The sequence below is a fragment of the Arvicanthis niloticus genome, chromosome 15 (genome assembly GCF_011762505.2).
Source record: "Arvicanthis niloticus isolate mArvNil1 chromosome 15, mArvNil1.pat.X, whole genome shotgun sequence".
Classification (NCBI taxonomy): Eukaryota; Metazoa; Chordata; class Mammalia; order Rodentia; family Muridae; genus Arvicanthis; species Arvicanthis niloticus.
The window spans coordinates 38,339,735-38,358,473 of NC_047672.1; the positions used below are offsets into that span (position 1 = coordinate 38,339,735).

Consider the following 18,739-nt stretch of genomic DNA (forward strand, 5'->3'; position numbering starts at 1 on the left):
TACAAACAGGTAACTAATGACTACTGTGAGAGGGAGATCACCCTTTCCCTGGATGAACCTAGTGGGTTATCCAATACACAGCAGTCCACCCTCAAATCATATTCACACAAGCCACACTAAATGGACTCAACAGGATATATTTATTTGTTTATGCATATATATGTCACATTAATAATCAAAAAGAGGTGACCTATTTAAGAGAGAGAGCAGGAGGGGAGCCACATGACAAATGGAAGAAAAAGAAAAGGAGAAAGTGACATAATTGTATTTTAACTAAAAATCTTTGGATGAAAGAAAAAAGTCAATTGAAAAAAAACAAAGAAAAAATAAGCAGGCTTTATATAAAATGTATGTCCATGATAAATAAAAATAAACAGATTAAATCATAAACAGTATTTCCTTAGCTATTTTATAGAATAACTTAGTATTCATTTTGTTGGAGTTCATTTTACCTTATAGATTATAATCTTATATTAGAAAAAAATAACTTATTGTAAAACATTCAGATTAGCAAGTGAATATCATCTGTTTAATTCTTCAAAAACTAAAAAGCTTCATCTGTTGGCATTATTAACTAGTAATACTATAAATTTATTATGTAAGTGATAATTAATTGCATTGGTTTATAAATCATAAAGCCAGTGACTTCAGAGAGAAAGTAATGACACTCTATAAAGAATACATACATTTAATTTTATTTAACATCCAAATCACTAGCTTATGAATTAACGTAGTTTATTACCCCTTTGGAATGAGTACTAGTGTTCTAGAATGTTCTCTCCCTTCTTCTCCTCTTTCATAGTCTTCACCTCCCTTTTGTCATCTGAGTTTTTCATTTCTATCTCATTTCCCAAAATAAAAATGAGGTCAGACTTGGTCCAGAAGAAGTATTTCCTCAGGCTAGCAGAGGGTGTGGCCAGTTCTGAGTTGGCCCTGGTACTGAGACAGTCTGCTAGTTGCTATGTTCACTTGAGTAGTCCCTCCTCTTTTGGAATTTGCTTCTCTTCTCGGTTCACAGAAGCCCAGGTCCTGGCCTCTCAGGACACAGTTCAATCTTTATCTATTTGGTCAGTTATTTACTTCATGATTATTGAGGTTGTGGTTAATGAATGTTGCCAACATAAGCAGCTGGGCAGCTAGTGTTTGAATCTACACTCTACATAATACATACCAGACAAATATTTTATCCTTCATTTTAGGAGATGGGTTGTGAGCCTAGAAGTTAGTCAACATAGTTTTTATTTAGTTTTGAAGCAAGGTTTCACTATATTGCCCCTACTGCCTAGCCTGTCCTGGGGCTCATAATTTTACTGCTTCAGCCTTCCCAATAGTTGGAATAAGTGTCTGTCAGTCATGTAACACTGTCTATGTTTTGGTTTTATTGAGAGGATCTGGCTCATCTGAAGGCTTTAGATATATGAACTTGGAGTAATTGAAAACATTAAAACATGGAGAGGGAAACGCCAAACTGCTAGATGGTAGACAAGGGGAAAATGCCTTCTTTGAATAGCTTGTAAAATGGTTGGAGAGTCAGCTCACATACAATACTGCCCCCTTCAACCCCCCCCCCACACACACATAATGTCTAAAAGTTTTAAAAGTTATAAAGATGGTTGGAATATCTAAATAGGAATCCCAGATGGTGGGATGGCTCAGCAGGTAAAGCATCTGCTAACAAACATAGTGACTTAAGCCCAGCCTTTCAGACCTACAGAGACAAATGGGAAAACTGATGCTTACATTTGTTTTGTCCCCTGACTTTTATACATGTGTCATAATGTGTATGTGTCCACATAGTAATATACATACAATAAATAAATTCTAAAAATAAATTCACAAGGATCCTTCAGGAATGACATTCGGTTTGGGGACTGGTAGAGGCTTAGGAACAAAGAAAGCCAGGAGCAATTTTGGTTTTTATTCCTTGACCAAAAGTCCCAATTGCAATCGACTTAAATTGGCAAAGAATGATTGGTTCAAAGAATAAAAATAGTGCGGTTGAGGCAGCTGCTGATTCAGGCAGAATAAAAGCACTTTGACTTTTGGTGTGTTTTCTCCTCCTTAGCAAGTACACATAAACTTAAAAGCCATTGAAATGCCATGTATCTTTTGAAAGCTGAACTATCCTCTACTGATGGACACCATACCAAATCCAGCCATAATCAATGTGTCTATTTGACTTCATTTGATTACAGTCACAGGTAAGCAAACAGACATTACCCATTGAGTACAGACTTGTACCCATAACTTTGATATTGACATGAGAAGTAACTGAATGCCCACCTCAAAGAATTAACAACCTTACTGAAAAGTTGAGATCTATATGCATTAGTATATGAATCAAATAGTGAACTATGTAAGTCATACTACGTCAAAGCTAAGGAGTATTTTACAGTTATTAAGTCAATGATTCTCAAACTCTAGGATGCATAAAATTACATATAAAGCAAACTAAACATGAAGACTCTCAAGACTCATTTTGGTTCTGTACTATAGTCATTTCCTCTTAGGTTAAGCATTCCAGGATATATGGATGCATTTACCCTAAGAAACTTCCTGGAATGGACTTGGAAAGGAATGGATCAGGGACTTGAGCACAGATTAGACTTATCTCTATAGAGAAGCAGTTTGTAGATGAATCAATAAGATCAAATTTCAACATGTGTAGGATTGAAGGAGAGAAGGAAAGCATATTCTTAAAATGAAAGGCTTGAAGAAAATCACAAATCCGACAATTAATATAAGAAAAGAATGACGAAAGAAACTCCTTGCACTCCGCTCCCACCAATTGTGTGCAAAACTCAAGTGTGATGGGTAACTAAACTGTCTTGAAATAGATAAGAGGGCCCTCTCCAACTGTGTTTGATCCTTTCATATCATTTATGCTATCCATAATGCCCAAGAGTAATGAGAAAGATATGATCCTTAAGCTTACCAAAGCACATGCAAGGTCTATGTGTGTTAGTGAGTTCAATAAATAGTCAGTATTGTAGACATATGACATCGTGGAAAAGAAGAAGAAAGCATTTCCTTAAGAGTAGAAAGAGTTGGATTCAAGTCATTGCTCTGACAGTTGATTTCTGGCACATTTTAACTAACCTTGTTGAGTCTCAGCTTTCACAAAATACAAATGGTAACAAAAATAGCAAATCACAATACAAAAGTTCATGACTTGCATTTGTGTATGTTCATGTTACTAGAGATTGAACCTGGAGACTCATGATTGCTGGGGGTGGGCTCTACCAATGAGTTATCTGCCCTCCTTTTATGTTTTTCAATACTGAGACAGGGTCTCACTAAATTGTCTAAGCTCACTCTGTAACTCAGAATTTCCTTGACTTACAATCCTTTTGCTTAAACTAGCTCGAGTAGCTGTATTTATAGTCCTGTACCACATGCCTGGATTATACTAGGTTTTGAAAATTAAATGGGGTAGAGACTGTAAAATCTCTGGTGCACAGTAGAAGATGGTGTGCAAGGTAACAACATTAGTAATTTTTAAAAATATTCAATAAAGTGTGTTTTAAATTAACTGATGTTCACCTGTTGTTACAACTTAATTCACATACAGCACAATTGTATGTTAACACCACTACAGAATGTCACAAGAGGTTTAGTTTCTCTGCATTAAAAAAGTCAAAATTCGACCCAGGGAACTAACCTGTCTTTGTCTTGAAACTGTCTAACAACAGGGTGCAATTTGCAGAGTCTCTTGAGGTATGTTTTCTTGAAGCTTCAAATAGCTTGGCTGTTTCATACCCTAGTGAGTCCTGAGTGACATTTATGACCTACTAATCCTAATTACTTTGTCAGATCTTTTCTCCCTTGTGACAACAAGAGAGTATTGCTGAGATTAGGAGAATGGCTATGTGGCTACAGGGTAGCTGAGGATGGACATTTTGGAATTATGGGATGAAACTTCTTATGTGGACCACAGAAGACTGGTCCAGCTGTAGTTTCAGGTCACAGAATGAGGGTCCTGAGAATCTTCATATGGGGAGAAATGGTTGCCAGAAGAGAGCAGAGGCATAGGCAAGCATCAAGCTCTCTTGTTTAGCTTCTGTCTGACTGACGAGCTACCTCCTCGACATTATGCTTACCTTAGATCTTCATTACTGTTTAAGCGGAACATAAATGCCCTTCCATTTTTTATATCATTTCACAAAGTGATGTCCTCCGAGATGAGAAAGTGAAGTTCAAATGGTCACAGCAGGCGGCCTAAGAAAATCTGAGACCAAAAGTGTTTCCTTCAAAAACTAGAAGAAAGGAAGAGCCCATGATGAACTATTCAGGATATTATTGGAGAAAAATAAGGATGATTCTGAGCAGCTCAGTTCCTTTAATCTGTTCTTAATATTGTTTATTATTGCTACTTTGTGGATAGTCACATTATATTACTATTGTTATTCAGATGGCAATCACCCTTTCATCTGTGAAATATTTCTATGTAATGAACCATTATTATTCAAAACTTTTTTTTCTATTTACCTCTCTGGTTTTCCTGAATAACAGTATAATTTGTCTGGAAATTTATCACTTTAGAGGGGGAAAATCTTATTTGCACCAACATAGGGACTATTATTGAAAGGAATAATTTTCTTTGAGAGAAAAATAAAGCAGAGTCAACACTAATTCGGAATTAGAAGTCAGGTCTCAATGATAACCATACATTATATAATAGTGAAATCTGTGTCAAGAGAAATTTACTTAAATTTCAGGATCTCTGGTGGGGTGCTTTGTTTATACCTAAGGATGAGTTCACAGTTGCTAACTTGAGCTTTAGTGGCTAATTCACATTTTAAGACACAACAGACAACCCATAGCCATATCTTCTCTATGTTTTAACAGTTTTCATCTTTACCTACATTCACACATGATGACTTTCTCATTATAAGCACACATGCACACACATCTGGTGAATGACCCTACTGATTTCTCTCTGTACAATTCCCTTTATAATTACATAACTAATATTGGTACAATAATATCATTTCAAATGCATAAAGTTCTTAAGTAGAATGCTTATATAAGGTACATTTTTTTTTGTTTCCTACCAAGAAAAGGTATTAAGATCTTTAAAAGAAACATCATACTTTGCTTTCAAAAGGGAAAAATTACTATCAATTTTTCAGAATGCTGACTCAGACCACGACCGGAGAAGCCCCAAGAAAAGCTATTAGCCTCAAACACCTTTCTTTTACCCACTCCCCTGCACTGAAATCCATGCAGTTGGAGTTGCTATTTCACCTTAGACAGTAAAATATACTTTCTTAGACAGGACTCTGGAGACAGTCGGTGTTGAAATACTAAGGGTATCACAACAGTGATGACAGCTTCAGCTAGGAGAAGCTAGGGGGTCATCAAAACAGTAAGAGGGGATTAAGTGTGGACAAACTCAGTTAACTTTATTCATGATCTGACCTTACCTTCTCCTAGTCTCTCCAGGCTATAGTCCATTACTGTGCAGAAAGAAAGAGAAAGAAAGAAAGAAAGAAAGAAAGAAAGAAAGAAAGAAAGAAAGAGGGAAAGAAAGAAAGAGGGAAAGAGGGAGGGAGGGAAGGAGGGAAGGAGGGAGGGAATCAGTATTACATCGTATAAATCACATAAGCAAATGGTCTTTGAATCCTCGAGAACTCTTGGGCTTATCTCTTACTTTTAATTGTGATAGTAAAACAATAAAAACGAGATTTAATTTTAACTAACATTGGTTTTTCTGAGGCGGTAAGTAAAGATGATGAGGTAGAGAAATATTAATCCAGGCTGGTTATTTAACATCCGCCTGAGTATGAGGAGGATACTGTTGAAGGTACCTGCTCAGGACAATGAAGCTCCTCAATTATGCTTTGGTCTATCGCCGCTTTCTCCTTGTGGTTTTCAGTGTTTTGGTTTTATTGCCACTCCCTCTCATTGTCCGAACCAAGGTAAGCAAGCCTGGAGCACACACAGGCACATGGTTTGGGCTATAGGTTATTCTTCGATGTTGATTATGGTCTGGTTCAAAGCTGAGAAATGGTAATACTTTCTGCTTGTCTATACATTGTACTTGTCCGTTTTCTTCATTTTTAGTCGTTGGTCTTATTTGCATCTTGGCATTATTAAGTGGAATAATTAGACATGATAATCAATGAGAATTGTTCTCCACCTGTCAAGTAGATGAAAGAAAAAAGCAAAAGAAACACAACCCTTTAGATCTTTCAAGTTATCAGCCTCCAGCAAGCATTGTGGATAATGATTTCTTCTTCCAGGAATAAGCAATAATAAATGTCTATCTAAAGGACTGACAGGGATACCCAGCTTTGTGACATTGTGACATGATGTTGTTAGCTACACATACATTGTGTTGTATTCATAGTTATTCTAGGATGCAAGAACCTTGAGGGCTGTAAGGTTATACAGCTCTAAACAGAACAATTGGAAAAGTAAGGTCTAGAGATACCTACAGAGCTGTCAGCACTGTGTCTTAAGAGTCAGCCACAAAAAAACTTGCCAGAAACTAAATTTTCTCCTTGAACAGAGACATCAAAGATATGAAGTTATTTTCCAGGTTAATCAGAAAATATAATAAGTCATCGCTTTGCTCATTTCAGATTTTAGTGTACTTACATTGGCGTACTCATGACTATCTTCCAGTTTGTTTTTGAAAATAATCAGTCTATTAAGCCCAGGATATTAAACTCAATGAATGTTCATGTTTTGGTGACATGGTCTGAACGACCAAACACTTAGTGAGCCCCTTCCCTGTGCCAGCCACAAGTGTGATTTGGTGGTAGGAGAACAGGTGCTGGAGACAGGCTCTCTGCTTGAGATGCCACATTTAGCATTTGCAAGCTGTGTGACCTGAACAACTTACATAACCTCCCTGTACTTCTGCTTTCACATAAGAGCAGGATCATAGCAGGCTTGTTGTGAAGACTAAATGTGTCATCACTCACCAAACAGTAAGTGGGGCTCTGCTACTCTCCCTTCATGAGTTGACTGTAAAGCTAGGGAAATTTTTACCCTCCCTTGACAGGAAGTCCCTCCACTCAGTGGAAGAGAACCTACCCAATGCTCTTTCCTCATGAGGACTGTTGGATTAATAAAATAGAATAATTACAGTACATTGGGAGCTCTAGCTTTCCTCAGATGTCGTAGCCACCTATCTGAAAATTCCTGAAGGAAATTCATATGCAGTAACAGAATGCTGTGGATTATTTTCAGCCAGATTTGATCTTTCTACTGTAGCTTCCTACACTTAATTCCCATCCACGAGACTAGGCATCTGTGTGACCCTGTGCATGGACCAGATAGCAGACTGGACTCGCACATACAGGGCTCTAATGCAGCTTCTCCCCTCAACATTTCTAGGTCTGTCACTCCATCTAATTATGCACAATAACCTCTTTACAAGCCCCTTAATCTTATGAATCTGCAGATGTATCTAAATTTTCTCCCGGGCACATTTTGATTCATACATGAAAGATTTTAACATTTCTGCCTTAGTCTCTACATGGGCCCTTATTGCAGAGAATGCAGGAAATTAAACTACAGTCAATCCTATGCCATCATATACACATCATCTGTGCTGCTCCTCTGACATACAGATACATCTCATTCTAATTACCATTCATAATTTTTCAGGAAATAAATACAAGCTCACTGAGAAAGAAGACAAATGCATAAATAAAAAGCAATGATGTGACTTCATGATTCACCACCAGGAAAGTGTATCATTGCTAAGATTGATTTTCCTTTCCCAAACATGCAATGGTAAAAGTACATTACGTTTATGCATTAGCCAAAGTACATTGAGAGCAAAGCAAGGAGTTGTACTCAGGAATGTGTTCTATTTTTGTTTTATTCTAATCAATTCATTTGTTAAAATTCAATTAATTTTAATGAGGAAAAAGTTTCCTAACACCATAACAAAATTTTATTTTATTTTGGCAAATTTGAATAGAAATTTTATCATTAACAAACTACTAAGTAAACTCAAAAGAACATTATTTAACTCTTGCAATGAAGGTAGGAAAGAAGGTATGATATTTGATAAAGTTTTATGTCAACAAGGATATACATCAATTTATGGTTAGCATCTTTGTTACTGAAGTGAAGAAATCTGCCCTTGTAGACACAGCAATAAGGTAACAGAGGAATCAAGCAAAATGAAAAATCAAACTTGTCTTTTAAAAACACAGTGAATGTATGTGGCATAGAACCAACAAGTGAGGAGTTGCTGGCTGAAATTTTCACTGGTTACTGGTGCTCTTAGAGACTGGCTTTGCCTCTTATCTCAATTCCATCTCCAGCCAAAAATGTGTCATCAGCAAAGGGATTCTCAGAGAATTTTTAAGCAATATTAAGAAGGAAGGAGAAAGGATATCTGTACAGAGCACTCCTCTCTTCTAGGCTTTCTGCCAAATGCTTTGCCCAAACCATTATATTTAACCTTCTAACAAACCAGCAGATGATAGCTGACATTCCAGCATTCTCATTCCATGTCTGAAGGAGTACGTGTTTAGAGACACTGAACACAACAAAGACCAAGAAGCTTGTTCTGAACTCGAGTTTTGTCAAAACTTGGAATTTATATGTTAACAGGTGTTTTAGAGACTTTTGTGTTTTTAAAGGCTTATTCCTCATGGATTGTTAATCATTTATCAACAACTCAGGCAGTTCTCCACAAGATAATGTTCCCAATAAGCCAAAGAGCAAAGGAGGCTTATCCTAACTATTTCCTTAATTAGCATCATGCTGTTTAGAGTCCTGAGGTAGAAAATGGCATTGATTCCTGACACTGGGGAAAGGCCTTTTGAGAAATGAAGCAATGAACTAGGTGTGTGCCGTTTCCTGATGTCACAGAGTCCCAACTATGTCACAGGGTCATGTCTGCTTGTCAGGTTATGTTGACCTTTTCTTGTCCAGTGCTCACTATGCATCACATATGCATGGGGTTGGTATCTCCACGCCGTCTTGTTGAATGAGAAATTAAGCTCATGTTTTTCAGTGTTTTTATGGGAGTGATATTTTATAAGGAAGGAGATTGTGCCTTATTCCTGAAGGTTCTGGGCATAAGCTAAATAGAAGACCTGATTTAATTTTTACCAATTGGTTATTACTATTAACTGGTCACTCAAAATTTTCACAATAAACTTAGAAAAAAACTAGTAAAGAGCTTCATATGATGTGGTTGCTCATGTTTTCAAACACTTGTCTGAGTTCATTGTCTGACCACCAATTTTCATTACTATGATTATATACATCTATAGCAATCCCATGGCGGTTAGAAGTTCGGTCCTATGGCATTGCTGTAGATGTTCCTTTGATAAGAGATAAATTATACTTTCTTATGAATCTAAAGTATCAGAAATATTTTAAAATTTTCATCTAAACACAAATGTACTCTTATTTCTTCCACAGTTAATAGTTACAATCAATATCAAAGTTCTAATGCAACTGCTGTTTTTTTAATTATATAATCACAATGAATTTTTCTCACTTTGAAGAAGAAGTTGCCTAAATATTCTCATACAGAAGACTATTAATACTGCCCTAGGTACTGTGCTACAGTTTCATTTGTATTTTCTATGTAACTATTCATTTATAACTATTTCTAGCAGTTTGCTAATTTTAATCTTTTCAGTATTTACTGTTTTATTTTTATTCTTTTTTTTGCAGTGTTTTGGTTTGTCTTGGTATTACTGTTTATGAAACATAAAAGATTAAGAGACAGTCCAGCTAGGGACCTAGCTCAATCAGCATACTGTTGATCATTCATGAAATCCCTAGTTCTAGGCCAAGTACTGTGTAATCAGGGTGTGATAGTCCATGCCTCTAATCCCAGCACTTCAGAAATGGAATAAGGAGGACTGGAGGTCAAGGTCAAGGCCAGCCTGGGCTTCACTAGACACTGTCTCTATAAAATCTTAAATAAATAAACAAGCCGGGTTCCTTGAGAAGCCGTAGGAAAAACCTGAGCAATCGTATATTATTCTGTTGGCTGCATTTCTCCCAAGAGTGTCTCACTCCAGCTGTCTGATGCTTTTGCTTGGAGCCCTTTTCACAGTAAAGAGACAGGGAAACAATCCTATGGGTACTCAATAACAACAACAAAAACAAAACAAAACAACAACAACAACAAAAAAAACAAACCAAAACCACTTATTAGTTGATGGATTGTAAAACCCCAACTGCATTTCAGTTTTCTCTTTGGTACTTCTGGTGGATTTTTTGTTGTTGTTGTTTGTTTGTTTTTAATATTTCATATCAAGATGGACTCCAAGGGAGAAGAGCATGGGAGAGTCAAGTTACAAGCACAACCTCTAACCTGTGTGTCCTCTCAGATGCTTTCCCCTCTATCTCTCTACCACTGAGTATGTGAATATGTTGTCTTTTCATCTATATTTTCTTCTCTCCATCCATCTTCCATTCTCCATTCTCACTGTACTCTCCTTGAGACAACAATGTTCACCTCTATTCACACATCATCATTTCATGCCTCTTCTTTCACACTCACTCTTTGCCATCCCCAGAGTACCAGTGAACATTCCTTCCTAATGCTCTGTCTTTGCTCATGCTCTAATCTCTTCCTGCCTCCTACTTTGTCCTGCCCTCCTTGAGAAGAGCAGAGAAACTGAGAATCATTATGGCTGCTCTTGTGTCATCATAGCTATGTTGGCCCCATTGTAGTGTGTATTCCAGGTGGTGATTATCTTTGCCTTCCTCTACAGACTATAAATGCCTTTAGGGGATCATGCAGATTGTCAGTCTGTGTTCTCTAGCCCAAAATACAGGGCTTATCACACAGAGAGTAGATGACTATGTTGAGTGAGCAAATAGATTGTCACATGTTCTCATGTGACAGAAGGATATGGAATTTCTATGCACTATAAGATGAAGGTGTGACTGGAGGAGAGGGCTTCTAGTACAGAGAAAAGGAGTAGTGAAGAGAACGTGGTATAAATGGAAGGTACCTGACCCACAAAGTTCATTTTCCCATTTGGGATAGGATTTTGTATCTTGCTTGGTAAACATGACAAATATGACAGCTCCTAATAATAAGCCTCATAGTAATTATTAGAAATAGTCAATATCTCCCTTCTGCAGTTGAACAAACTCAGGTTAAAAATTACCTAAAGTTACAGGAACCTATAAATGGAACAAAAGATTCGAGCAGACTGCCTGACTCCCAAACCCACAGAGGACAGCCCTCTTTTGTGTTGTATTTGTTTAATTAGCATACAAAGTATTAGAAACTCCCAAGCCCACAGAGCACAATGGTATTTTGTATTGTATTTTTTAATTTTCCAATTAGGATACAATTTTTCATATTGTATTAGAAACAATATGTCATTTTCTTTTACTAAAACTCACTAGTTAGGAAATGATATTGCTCTGGAATAGTGTTTCTTTTCTTTATTTATTCTTTAATCGTTTTTTACAGACCAGACTTGATCCTCCTCCAGGTTTACCCTCTGACTGTTCCACATCCCATACCTCCCCCCCCACCCTTCCCTCCCCGTCTCCAAGAGGATGTCCTTACCCCACCCTCCACCCCAACAAACTTCCCCACTCCCTGGGGCCTCAAGTCTCTTGAGGGTTAGGTGCATCTTCTCTATCAGATCCTGAAAAGGTATGCATATGTTGCAGAACTTAAATACCACAAGTGCTCACTGAGATGCAGATTCTCTGCTCTTGTAACTGTTGCACAAGAATCTTGACCCATGATGGACTCTTAAGGTGTCAAGAAATACAGGTCAGTTACTTTAAGCTTCTGATATATGTGGATACTGACCGTATACTATATATGTGATACTAGCCTCTTCTGTCTCCCATTACCTAAATAATTCTTATAAGTTTTCTAAAAGATTTTGACATTCTACTTTTGGCTCATTCCCTCATTTATAAAATGAAGAGGATTCTCTTTTAAAACTTTGAGGCCTGGCAGTGGTGGCTCACGCCTTTAATCCCAGCACTTGGGAGGCAGAGGCGGGTGGATTTCTGAGTTCGAGGCCAGCCTGGTCTACATTGTGAGTTCCAGGACAGCCAGGGCTACACAGAGAAACCCTGTCTCAAAAAAACAAAACAAACAAACAAACAAAAACCCAAAAAATAAAAAAAAAAAAAACAAAACCAAAACAAAACCTTTGAGATACTGTCTACAGATCAGCTGCTCTAGACTCACCTCAGATTCTTCTGTAAAATCCCAGCTTCTGGACTTGGTTAACAAAATCCTCAGGTGATTGTGATCTTAATTCATGGATTTCATCTTAATGCATAAAATGTAGAATAGTGATTATTTCCAATTCACTTGTATGAGGGTGAGGTGGGGGTGAGATGAAAGCCATGCCTCTCAGGTGCTAGCTAGTTATTGAAGTTTAATGAAAAGGGGAGTTAAAAATATCCCTGATACCTGGCATATGAAACCACCAACTGGCTGTCTCTGCTATTCATTTTTAAAGTCTAAAATCTGACCAGAGATGCTATGTTCCCCTGACTGTAACACTGAGCTCCATACCTTCCATCTTCACAGATAGGGATCTTTAAAAGTATATCAAGTTTTGCAATTAAGCGACAGATTCTTAAGTCCAAGGAAACTTGTGCTTGTATTGACAAAGAGTGTTTTGAGTAAGTATCAAAATAAGTTAGCAGCCGGGCGGTGGTGGCGCACGCCTTTAATCCCAGCACTTGGGAGGCAGAGACAGGCGGATTTCTGAGTTCGAAGCCAGCCTGGTCTACAGAGTGAGTTCCAGGACAGCCAGGACTACACAGAGAAACCCTGTCTCGAAAAACCAAAAAAAAAAAAGTTAGCAAATATAAAAGCAGAATAAACATAGAGAACTCATAGTCAACAGTTCTCAAAAATATTCTGGGATCAGATATAGCTCAGCACCAGAAACTAAGGGCTGAAGAAATATTCTTTAATTCCTGAAAGACAAAACAAGCAAGATTGGCCACTGCCTCTGGTCCATAGGAATCAGGCACTTCCAGTTTTCCAGGACAGAAAGAACCACACATCAGCTCCCTCATGTAGTCAGATGTGCCATTTGGGTCATACTAGCAGGATAAGGACTCTCAGCTGACAGAATCTTATCTACGGACTAAGGGAGGTAAAAGTGAAACTTCTAGAGCAGAAAGATAAGTATATATAAAAAAAAGAAAGCACACAAATAGAACAATTGTAAAGTTCCCTTTGTGTATATGATGAGTTCAGGGTTGACCACTTGGTATTAGAAATCAATTTGGCTCGGGGGCGGGGCGAGTCTTCCCCAAGGAAGACTATTCCTCCTGTTCTCAGCATTCCTTAGTTACCTGCAATTCTTTGTCTAGGGTTAAAGCGCCATGGTCTTTTCATGGTAACATGCCCACTGGTGTCATCATGCTTGCTCAGATCTTGCTTAGACAGTCATGTTGATGAAACTTCATTGAATGTAACTTCTTTGGCATCTCTATGAGACAAAGCCTCACAGCAGTCTTCCTGTTTCTCTGGCTCTTCCAATCTTTCCACCCCTTTTGCTATGAACTTAGGTAGAGGAATTGTTCTGTAGATGAATTTATAGCAGGTTGTATTAATATATTTAGGAATATTTATGCATATATATGCAATAAAATGTAAAGAAAAAGAAATCATGAAGTTCAGACATAGCAAGGGAGGTATGTTGAAAGGGTTGAAGAGAGGAATGGGGAAGAGAAAATAATATAATTATGACTCAATTTTTAAATATATATAAAATAAGTAAAACAATTACTACTCAGGATACTTTTGAAAGCTTCAAAAATGCACTACAATAATGAAGAATGCAGAAATCAATAAGCAGGTGAAAACACCCAAAGTTCAATGAAAATAATCAGGAATCAGCAATGTAGGAAAGGAGAAGCATGTATCTATATCTATCATCTATTTGTCTATCTCTCTATCTATGAAGAGAGAGTCTCTAAAAATAGAAGTATAAGCAAGAATAGACAGAAAACTCTTAAAAATTATGTTAAACATGAATAAAGATAGTCATAGAAATTCAAAGCAATGAAATAAAATTTATAACTCAGAAGTGTGTTGGGGGTTTTGAGTGGTAAGCAACTTCCTCAGGAGAAATGTCTCTTTTCATGGTTGAATTCAGTTTCTTCAAGGATGACTTGTATACATCAACTAACATAAGCAATTTACTGTGACAGTACCATACATGGATAAGACGAATAACAGGACCATGCCAAGGCATGGCTCAGGTACAGCCAGAAGGTTTACTGATTAGGAAGGTGTCAGAGGAGTATTCTTCCTGCCTTATGCCTGAGTAAGTTGGGGCACTTTATTAGGTATTTTTGTAAGGGTAAACTTTATACTAATCTGTATTGTGTTTGCCTTGTTTCCTGATAATCCTTTGGCTAGCTTGCAGCAAGGTTGATAGCTAAGTGTCAGGTAATAATATTCCTACAGATGTTTGAATTGGCCTAGTGTCTATCATTAATTTTAGATTTTTAAAAGTATACTGTACTCTATACCCTTCCCTTGAAGGATCAATACTCCACTCTGCCAGCACTTGGAAATATATCCCCAGAGGTCAGCCAAATAGTAAGGAATAGATTTCTTTTGAAAGAGAGGAGATCACCAAACGCTCCGAGTAAAAGTGTTTAAATGTCCTCAGAGCTACAGAGTCAATCAGGAGAACAAATTAAGGTATAGAGAGGCTTATTGGATTGGGAAGCTTTGGTCTAGGTTTCTTAAATATTTGGCAAGTCTCACCTACCCATCAATATCAAGAGGCAAACTCAAGGAAGAAAAACCTTCCAGAATGTCAAAATGTAGACTTTAGTATTATCTAAAAATATGACCCTAATAAGAAGATGAGAAGGCAGTAGAGATTTCAAGAGCCTTGGATATCAACTGTATCAGAATGAGTATTTCCTTTACCATGGTTATCTTGGCATCCAAAAGTTTTCTTTTTCCTATATAAGAAACTCCCAGTGATTAGGATTGCTGAAATAATCACCACAATTGCCCCATCACACTTCAATTGAATGGAAGTGGAAGATTAAAGACTGGGGACACTGGTCACATTCATGTAGGAGGATTCAAAAGAGGGCGGGATGATATGGGGTTGGCTAAATGGAACTATCTAGAAATAGACCATCATGGTTATTCAGGACTGGTCAGATAAGAAGATGCTCAGGAAAACAGGGAAGAGGATCCAATTAGAATTAGGATATCTTGTAGGCCAGGGTATCTATATTTTAGTGCTAAGAAAAAAGAAATGGGTACCATCCTCAGAGCAATCTGGCAAGGCTAAGCTATATTAACAGTCAGAGAGAGCAAAGTAGGTCCATTATCCAGTCAAGTTGTTGGAGGGTATGAGAATTAGATTAGGTTCAGTTATGGTGAAGAAAGATTAGTTAACAGAAAAGTGTTGAGTTGGGACATGGGCTGAGTGTGACCTTCTGGCAAAATTGTCAACTAGTAGTTGACAATTAAAAGGGTAGAATCATGAGACTGAGTTGTAAAAAATAGCAAGTCTGGGCCTTTCTTAGTCTCTTATTTGATCTTATCATCTTTATTTACATGTACTTCCCTTATTGTGATACCACCATCATGTGATGCTCATGAGACTGAAAAAAGACTATCCAGTCTTGGGTATGTTCCTTATAACAATGGGAAACAGAACAACACTTAGGGTGTACACCCGTCTGAGAAGTACAACAAAGTCTAGGATGAAACTGTGATTCTAAATTTTATTTTTCAAGTAAAACTCAAGTCTATTAAGGCAAGTTTGAGAAAAATAAAGCAATTTTCCATGTAGATCAGAAACCTTATTGAAAAACCATAGAAATTAAAAGAGTGGTGTTGTTGTAAGAAACAGTTTGGAGAAGGAGCGAAAGAGAAGTTGGATTATTTCTCACTGTTGTACCAAAACCAATACTGTACAAATTATACACATAATAAATATAAGATACAAAATTAGTATTACTATCATATATACTAATAAATAGAAACATGGGAATAGCTAAATAAGCTTAAATGGGCTCTTCAACCACAAAATGTTGCTATTTGTTTTCTGTTCTAGGATTGAAAGTATTCTTCCTATATTTATATGGAGCTGAGATACAAAGATATTCACAGCTATACAGTATTGAAAAATTAGGAAGAGTTAGAAAGCTATACACACAAATGCTAATATATTCCTTAGCAAGGAAAATTTGATCCACTTAAAATGAGTTTAACAACAGTCGTACATATATTAGAATGAATGTGCTTGCAATGCAAAATACTTAGTGAGGAAGTCACAAAATGATACAGAGTAAAGCATTTTAATTTTAAAAGTGCATATTGAGCTTGGGGAGATGGCTCAGAGAGCATGAATATCTGAGTTTGGGTCTCCAGCACTCATGCTAAAGCCAGGTGTGGTGGTAAGTACCTGCAACCCCCATTCTGGGAGGCAGAGAGAGGAGGATGCCTTGGATCACCAGCCAACCAGGCTAGCCCAGATGTTGAGCCCTGGGTTCAATAAAAGCCTGTCAAAAACATGGAAGTGGTTGAGGAAGACATTCTAATGTAAACCTTTGACTTCCACACATAAATGTACAGGCAAGTGCACTCCTACACAAATGTGTACACAGGCAGACACCACTCACAAAGAAGAGAAAAAAAAACATGGTTATTAAAATACTAATGGTCTCTATATAACAGAAATCACAAAGCACAGATGGAAGGAGACAAACCACATGCTAGACAGAGGAAAATCTCGGGGGCGAGTACAGAGAAAGAACATGAGGGAGTGACTCTGAAGAGCTTTTCACAGAAACATTTTTATCTCTTTAAAAAAAATAAATGGAACTGAATATCCATATTTGTTCAATATGGCAAAGTAAACAACTATACCTGTTATGTAATTTTTCTGTCCTAAATATTTTAGAATTTCTAAGGCTATTTTAAAATGGATTGCTCCACAAGTTTAATGCCTGGGTATTTTTAATGTAAAGGAAAAGTGTCTTCCACAACATTTCTGTCACCCTTAGTGACAGAAAACCTTCCTGGAGCAGGGAAAGGTAGAGACACTCAAGAGTGAGCCAGGGAGGTCCAGTGCTCACACGGTAGGCATCTTAGATTAAGGGGTAGTCCATCTCCTTCATTTTGATTTAATGGAATAGCTGATAACCATATACTGCTTGAATGAGTGTCTTGTTTCCTAAAACAAATGTACCCAAACAGTGGGGGCATCTAGAGATTTTGAACACGTAAGTGGCACTATTGGTCCTGATGAGGTTCGTGGGTAATTTTTTTTTGTTGTTTTCTTTTTTCTTCTTTCCCTTCCTCTTTTCATTCCTTCCCCACCTTCATTCTGTTCACTTCACATATGGCATTTTGAAAAAGGTATCATGGACTTTAAAAGCGTTTTTTAAAGTCTGTGATAGTCATAATTTCAAATATGTCTTCTCTTCCTGCATTTTCAGTCAAAATATACAAACAAGATAAAATAGCTATTATTCTGGTTTCTGTCTCTCTGTTCACATATTTATAATATTAAAAAATTTTTCTAACTCCAGAACAGAATTTGGATTAAAATGCATGCTTGCCTTGGTTGCAGGTTATTATAACAACATCACAACCATTGCAAACTTTTACCAGACCTTGGAGGTGGGTGGGCTTGAGATGGAAAAAAACAATTCCCTCACTCTATTTTGACAAGGGTGACTCTGTTTCTTCCTTTTCTAGACTTTGAGTTTCCTTCAGGCATGGAAAATTTCTACAAATCCTAGTTTAGTTTACAGAGACAACAGAAGCATGGTGCAATTATAATCCCATGAATTACTCATATGAAAAAAGTTATGTTCACATGTCATTGTGGAAAACTCCATTGAATGGTATATAATTTTGAACTGCAGAAAGCAGCATGTCAGACTTTCCAAATAGCTTACAGATCTAGGAATTTCACCTGGCAGAAGGATATTCCCTGAAAGCAAGATTCTGGACCAAGAGGTAAATATGAGAAGAAAAGACTGAGTGATCATATATCCCATAGCTTTTTGATCTTCACCCCTGGTTACCTTGAAAATGTTTGTCTTGTTTCAGTATATCCATGAACAGGCATACATTTCTTGCAAGTTTCCAGATGATCTTGTGTTGTTGATTATGTTGGATATATGCAGGGAAAGCCAATGAGCAAATATGATAACTCAGGGATAGGAAAACAAATAAAAAATCAGAACAAGTAGGGAATGGTTTGTTTCTAGACATTTCACTCAAATGCTAACTAAAGATGGGAAAGGAAGAGAAGGAAGAGGGAAGAGCTATGCAGAACTAGAAAAAAGCTGTCACTTTCTAAGATACAAGTTTCCAAGAATCTGGAGAATTGTTGCCCTGTACAATATAATACTAATGTTACCCAGCCTCTCATTTGTTAAGGTAAAGACAAAAATTCATTATGTTTTACTATAAAATCTACTGATTCATAAATCTCAAGTCAAATTTGTACACATATACAAATAGACACATATGTAAAGAAATACAAGCATTGTGAGTGAAAGAAATTGAACTTTCTTGTTAGGCTTAAAGGTATTTCAAATCATTAAGTAAGGTAAAGGGCCCAGGATTTGAGCAGACCCAATGTAAAGAAGCCTTACAGGAGATATTGAAGCTTACTGGTAGACACCTGGACAAATGTTGTAAATTAGAATGTGGTGCAAAATAAAAAGGCAAGATCAGATCCAAACATCAAAATGTTGTAAAAAGGAGACTTGTTTGTTTGCCTTGACACAGTCTTGCTATGTAGAT

The 18,739-nt window shown here is 37.1% G+C and overlaps 1 protein-coding gene across 1 annotated transcript in view; it reads left to right on the forward strand.

Annotated features, from left to right (window-relative positions):
- Positions 1 to 5,777: 5,777 nt before the first annotated feature.
- The window catches only part of Slc13a1 (solute carrier family 13 member 1), a 73,732-nt gene continuing 60,770 nt past the window's right edge, over positions 5,778 to 18,739 (forward strand). Inside the window, exon 1 of the mRNA XM_034519347.2 lies at positions 5,778 to 5,921. Within this exon, the coding sequence (XP_034375238.1) occupies positions 5,823 to 5,921 (99 nt within the window). The 5' untranslated portion in view covers positions 5,778 to 5,822. The remainder of the gene's footprint in view (positions 5,922 to 18,739) is intronic.